Consider the following 6,779-nt stretch of genomic DNA (forward strand, 5'->3'; position numbering starts at 1 on the left):
TTAAAACATTGTGAAAAGGTTCGGAGAGAAAGGAAGAATGGAAGAAAGGCATTTGCCTTACATACAGGAGGATGGTGGTTCGAGTCCTGGCATCCCATATGGTCCTTCGAGCATTCCGGGAGCGATTTCTGAGCCTAGAACCAGCAGTAACCCCTGAGTGCTACCGGGTGTGACCCCCCCCCCAAAAAAAAAAATCTCTTGCTCAACTTGATAATATCACACATTAGTTTTCTAGAAAACAAAGAAGAGTAGCCATCAGGTATTAAAATGAAGATGTGAAAGTTGATCCTAAAATACAACTGGTTTCCTCATCTTTTTTTTTCCCCCGGTTTTAGGGTCACACCCGGCAGGGCTCAGGGGCTACTCCTGGCTCTATGCTCAGAAATTGCCCCTGGCAAGCTTGGGGGACCATATGGGATGCCAGGATTCGAACCACTGTCCTTCTGTATGCAAGGCAAATGCCCTACCGCTGTGCTATCTCTTCAGCTCCTGGTTACTCCATCTCTAGGCTTCACTTACCACTTATGGTACAATATATACAGGGAAAACAGAAAGCATGCCTTTTTCTCTTTTCTTTCCTTTTTGGCCACACTCAGCAGTGCTCAGCGGTTACTCCTGGCACTGTGCTCAGAAATCACTTCTGGCAGGCTCAGGGGATCATATGGGATGCTAGGAATTGAACCCAGGTCCATCCTGGATCAGCCTTGTGCAAGGCAAACACCCTACCACTGTGCTCTCTCCGGCCCTCATGGTTTTCTTTCTGTTTTTTTGTTTTTTTTCCTTTTTTTCTTTCTTGACTAAAATTAGTTGCAACAAAACAATTATAGCAGAATGAAACAAATTAAAAACTCGGGTTGGAGCAATGGTGCAGCAGTAGAATGTTTGCCTTGCTTGCGGCTGACTCAGGATGGGTTCGATCCCCAGCGTCCATATGGTTCCCTCAGCCAGGAGAGATTTCTGAACACATAGCCAGGAGTAACCCCTGAGCATCACTGGGTGTGGCCCAAACAACAACAACAACAAACAAATTAAAAAATAAATTAGCCTTTACCTTTTATGAACTGTAGTGAACTGTGCCTGCCATTGTTCTCCAGGAACACTGCAAAGAAGAAAATAAAGTCAGCAGAAGATATGATTCCTGTTGAGTACTAATACAAACACATCTTTAGAAACCCTGCAAGTAAATATTGTAAATAGGTCCATACTCTCCTTAATGGTCTAGAAGAGTGGCTGCCACAAGGTGGAAGGGCTCACACAACTGCCCTCCAGACCTTCTTTTCTTCTTTTCCTTCTATTTACCTAACTTAACCCTCATCCTACCTCTATCCACCTTCACAAGGTCTACTAGACAGAAAGCAGCACACATCTGTAATACCACTGCTAAATCAAATTCAATGCTATGCCCCCCCACTGAGTTGCCACATATTTTTCTCTTTCCCTATCCTACCATCCTATATTCTTTTTTTGGTTTGTTTTTTTTTTTTTTTTTTTTGGGCCACACCCGGTAACGCTCAGGGGTTACTCCTGGCTATGCGCTCAGAAGTCGCTCCTGGCTTGGGGGACCATATGGGACGCCGGGGGATCGAACCGCGGTCCGTCTCCTAGGCTAGCGCAGGTAAGGCAGGCACCTTACCTCCAGCGCCACCGCCCGGCCCCTACCATCCTATATTCTACTGTCCTACCATCCCACATACCACTATTTTGTTTTGCTTTAGGGCCACACTAGAGGTTACTCCCAGTCTCATTTTTGGGAGTTGACACCAGAGACAATGAGGTGCCAAGATGGAACCCAGGGATGAACCAGGCCTCCTACAAAGCATGCACTTAGACCCACTGACCATCTCTCCCCCCCCCAAAATTTACTTACTTAAAGGCATTATATTCTCAATGATAATTGAGATGATATAATAGGGATATAATAGGGAATGGAGTTATGGCCACTTGCCTTGCATGAGGCTGACCCAAGTTCTATCCCCAGCATCCCATTTGGTTCCCCTAAGCACTGCCATGAGTAATACCTGAGTATTACTCAGTAATATCTCATATTGCCAAGTATATGCCCCCAAATAAAACAAAATTATCATAATAAATGTCACAAAAGCTCACAGGGCATAATCTAATTGGAGGTGTTCTTGTTAACCAACTAGCACTTTCCCTTTTACCTATATGTTACACACACACACACACACACACACACACACACACACACACACACACACAAAGCTATTAGTGATTCTATTGCATTTTCTATATCACCAGTTCTTAATTCAAAACAATTACTTTAGTTAGGCAATACCTGGTTGTGCTCTGGGGCTATGACTGTCTCTGTATTCAGAAGACTCCTGTCAGTGCTCCTGAGACTATAGATGAGGTCAGCAGAATGCAAGGCAAGTGCCTAAAGCCTTCTGCCCTCTTCCAAGTCCTTACTTCAAGATTGTATCAACTCATTCAACCCATAATTGGGGACCATGCAATAGTACAATGGGTAGGGCATTTACCTTGCATGTGGCTGACCTGAGTTTGATCCCCAGCATCTCATATGGTCACCCTAGCTTAGCAGGAGTAATTTCTGAGTTCAGAGTCAGGAGTAATTCCTGAGCACTGCTGGAAGTGGCTGAAAAACTAAAACAAATCAAAACAAAAACCCAAAACACCCACAACTGTCTCCAAACAGTTCTCCCAGTTTCCAATCTTAACCTCTCCACCAATCTTTTCTTATTGTTTTGGTAGCAATATTTCTTTTTGTTGTTGTTGGCTCTTTTGTTCTGTTTTAAGGTTACATTTGGCAGTGTGCAGAGCTGACTCCTGGCAGTGTTTTAGAGATCATATGGGGTGCATGTGATGCAAGTACTTTACTGTTCTATCTCTCCAGCTCAGGTGTAAGCTTTCTAAAACACCAAGCAGAAGACTGGCATACTTGATAGGCATTAAAAGACTTTCACAGGGCTGAGGATATAATTTAGTTGCCAGGGGTATATCCTTTACAGGCACAGAGATCAGATTTGAACTCCAGCATATAAATGACCACGTACCTCAACATTACCAAGTGTGGCTCTGCTGGTCCGGGGCTCCCTCAAGGCTCTGCATTTTCAGACTCTAGCACTGAACTGCCCTACCAACCGGCTAAATATCATTAGGAGTGTTCTCTGGACCCTGCTAAGCAGTTTTTGGAAACTACATCCTCCCCTCCCCCCTCAGATGCTCACAATTTAGCTTCTTAATTGATATTCATTAAGTAAACAATTAAACATGACAATTACTGCCAAGGTCTGTGAACATGGTATCTAGTAGAAAAGCAAGAGAAAAATAAATGAGTAAATGTTCAGGAAGAACCTGAAGAAAATCAGGGATGAAAAAATAAATTAATAAAAGAGCAACCCACGTCACATAATTAAAAAAGAAAGAAAAAGCAAACTAGAGAACCTTAGAATGAGCAGTTAAATAACAGAAAGGCCAAAAACTAAACTGAAATAGAGATTTTTCTTTTCTTTCTATGTTTGCACATCAGTTTTGAGCAAGATATCTGTCTGCTCTCACCATCCAACTTGAAATTAAATGAAGAGATTAAATAGGATATATGCAGATTATATCACCAGGTAGAATGTCTGAAAATAATGATACTAATATGACTCAAAATCAGGATCAGTTTTCTTGCTATGAACTCATCAAGAGAATCACTAGAAAGTTTTCATATTCTACTAGCATCATGCCTCAGAAAACAAAATAAACCATCCTTCTAAAAGAAAATATGTGTTTCCTCCTTTCTTGTTTGTTTCCTATCAAAGCTCTTTAATTTCCTTTCAGGTAATGAAAAAGAAATTCCCTATTATGTAATTAAAGAAAATTACTACAAAGTTTACCTTTTCATAGAAGAAATTTTGTCTTAAAGAAAAAAATACGGGCCGGAGAGATAGCATGGAGGTAAGGCGTTTGCCTTTCATGCAGGAGGTCATCAGTTCAAATCCTGCGCCCCATATGGTCCCCCGTGCCTGCCAGGAGCAATTTCTGAGCCTGGAGCCAGGAATAACCCCTGAGCACTGCCGGGTGTGACCCAAAAACCACAAAAAAACAAACAAACAAACAAACAAAAAAACATAATACTAAAATGGAAACTACTAATACTAATTCTCAGCAACAGGATAATAAAGTTGCTTTTAGGAAGAGATTATTTTGGAGGGTGAGGGGACTCCCAAACAGTGCTCAGTATAGAGGGGTCTCTCACATTAACAAGGCTGAAGATGCTAGGATGTACTACCACAAGCCTAAACTCTTTTAGGCCAATCCAGTGTGCTAAGGAACATCCAGGGCTGTTTCCAGTGAAGTTACTAAGGGGACTGCATGGTGCTAGGGAGGAAATTCAGGTGAGTTGCATGCAAGGAAAGATGAGTCTTAAGCCCAATAACGTTTCTTGGAGCCCAGGCATGAATATTAAAATTAAAACACAAATAAAGACAAATAAAAATTACCTCTCAAACCAATTTTTTATACTGTGTGCAAATGATTCCTCAGGATATAGTCGATTATTTCTTAGATACAAGAGAATATCTAGTAGCTTCTTTGTATACTGATCATCTTTCATGCCTCTCCCAAAATCAAAGAAGGCTTTAAAAGTTTCCCAAACAGGAATAAGTTTATAGTCTAACAATTCCTGATACAAATTCCACGCTAAGTTTGCATCTTGATGAAGGAGGGCTCCCTGGATACAGTCATTATAGTTGGTTTTTGAAGGCACCATGACTCTTTTAATGTTCTCTAGCAAGACCAAAGCCTCTCTCCATCTGTCCGAAAGAATTAAGCCCCGGATAAGAAGAGTGTTGGCTCCAGAGTCTAAGCTCTTGTATCGAGTCTTCATAATTTCATAGACGTCAATAACTTCTGAGGTTTGCTTATGAAAAACACAGAGACACAAATACTTGACTAATAAATCATAGCCTACAATACCGCTGTTTTTTGCAGCTACCCACGCCAGCAGAGACTTGGCTACATCCAAAGAGCTATGGGAGCGGACCATTTGTGAGAACATCCAATTTTCAAAATTAGCTTTTCCTTTAAAATCTGCCTGAAGTTTAGCCCACTCCTCTGAAGTCAAAGGTTTTGTTGGGATTTGTAAAGAGCACTTCACGGGTGGCAAGGCCCGATCTTTACTTGGATTAATGTTTTGTGATCGCTTCTTAGCAGATCCAGCTGCAAAATAATGAGGAGACTCAGAAAACTCTGGCTTATTACTCCCCACATTTCCTTTTCTGAGGTATTTGGCCTTAGCTATCAGCAAATTATTTGCTTTAGTGTTTTGTGGAGATCCTGGTTTACGAGAAAACCACTTCTTTTGGTTCTTGAGGCCACAATAGTCTTTAAAGACAGCTAAAGACTGTCCTGGCCCTAGTCCAAGGTATTGATGACTCTTCCAAAGCTTTGAGAAGTTGCGAATGCTAGTGAAACAGAAATTCATGATGCAGTGAGATCAGGGCAGGTACAGATTGTTTCAAAGCATCTACTTTTTCTTCCTCTTTTTTTTTTTTTTTTTTTTTTGACACACCTGAGACACTCAGGACTTACACTAGACTCTGCACTCAGGGAAAACTCCTGGTGGGACTGAGGCAATCATATGTGATGCCAGAGATAAGCGAAGATCGGCTGTATGCAAGGCAAGCATTACTTACGGTACTAAGTCGATTATTTCTTAGACAGAGAACAAACTCCTACTTTGTGAACATAATTACTAGTTTGAAGGTGGGAGTACTGAAAATCCTGGGGTAACTTTAAAAAAAGGAGGGAAATTTTCTTCAACAGCAGTCTGATATATCCAATCTCGGTCTCAAGAGTCAGGGAAGAAATCCTGTTAGATTCCACCATGTGAACCTGAGGAAAAGCATAAGGGGGACTTAGTTCAAGTTTCTCAGATCAGCCGTTCTCAAAGGGGGCAGAATCCAAAGGGAGCCTTGCGGAAGAAGAGGAATAACGATAAAAAATTGCAGCCTGGAGCCTCCAGGGCTCCAAACCATGATGAGCCAGGAGAGCACGGAAAGCAATCTAGGGGCACCAGGCCCTGCAGAACAACTCTACTAAAGGACACCAAACTCGGATAATGAGGCTGGGGCTGGGGTTCAGGGGAGCCCACTAGGCTAAGAGACGTCCACAGGAGGGCCACAAGGGGACCCGCCTATTCTATACGACTCCAAGTTCACTCCTTTCACCAGCAACCCCGGCACTCACGCTTACCGTCCCCAAAACGCGGCGGAAACTACAAAGCCCCCAATGCATCGCGGCGGAAACTACAAAGCCCACTATGCACCGCGGCGTGCACTGTGACCGAATTGAACTGCTGACCCGGAAGCAGACGTTCTACGGGCACAGGCGACTCGAAAGAGGCGCTTTTGAGACTCGTGGCGGCCCAAAGTGGCTCTCGTCAGCGACTGAGAGCTCCTTCTACTCGTAAGGGTTCCAAACAGCCACAATAGGACTACCTAGCCAAAGAACTAGTGAGGGAAGAAAATTCTCTCGAGCTGGATATGCGCAATGGCTCGTGGGTAACCTGGTGCGCATGCGCCGAAGTCCAAGCTTAGGCGCGGATGGTTTATCCTGCTCTCTAAAAAGCAAGGTTGCTCTTTTTTTGCATCCTGAAAGATGGTCTCCTACAATATTATGAAGAGTTGCCATGTTTCCTTTATATCTAATTAGGTCTCCTCTCAAAGTCTTTAATCCACTTTGATTTAACTCTTGTGCATGGTGTCCGAATTTATTTAACTGCATGTGACTGACCTTCCAGCCCTACTTGTTAA

The 6,779-nt window shown here is 42.8% G+C and overlaps 1 protein-coding gene across 1 annotated transcript in view; it reads right to left on the minus strand.

Annotated features, from left to right (window-relative positions):
- PRORP (protein only RNase P catalytic subunit) overlaps window positions 1-5,490 on the minus strand; it is a 113,002-nt gene extending 107,512 nt beyond the window's left edge. Inside the window, exons 1-2 of the mRNA XM_049766585.1 lie at window positions 4,467-5,490; window positions 1,052-1,099 (exon numbers count right to left, since the gene is read on the minus strand). Coding sequence (XP_049622542.1) covers window positions 1,052-1,099; window positions 4,467-5,449 — 1,031 coding nt within the window. The 5' untranslated portion in view covers window positions 5,450-5,490. The remainder of the gene's footprint in view (window positions 1-1,051; window positions 1,100-4,466) is intronic.
- Window positions 5,491-6,779: the final 1,289 nt, after the last annotated feature.

Source organism: Suncus etruscus, chromosome 2 (assembly GCF_024139225.1).
Source record: "Suncus etruscus isolate mSunEtr1 chromosome 2, mSunEtr1.pri.cur, whole genome shotgun sequence".
In the NCBI taxonomy this organism is placed as follows: domain Eukaryota; kingdom Metazoa; phylum Chordata; class Mammalia; order Eulipotyphla; family Soricidae; genus Suncus; species Suncus etruscus.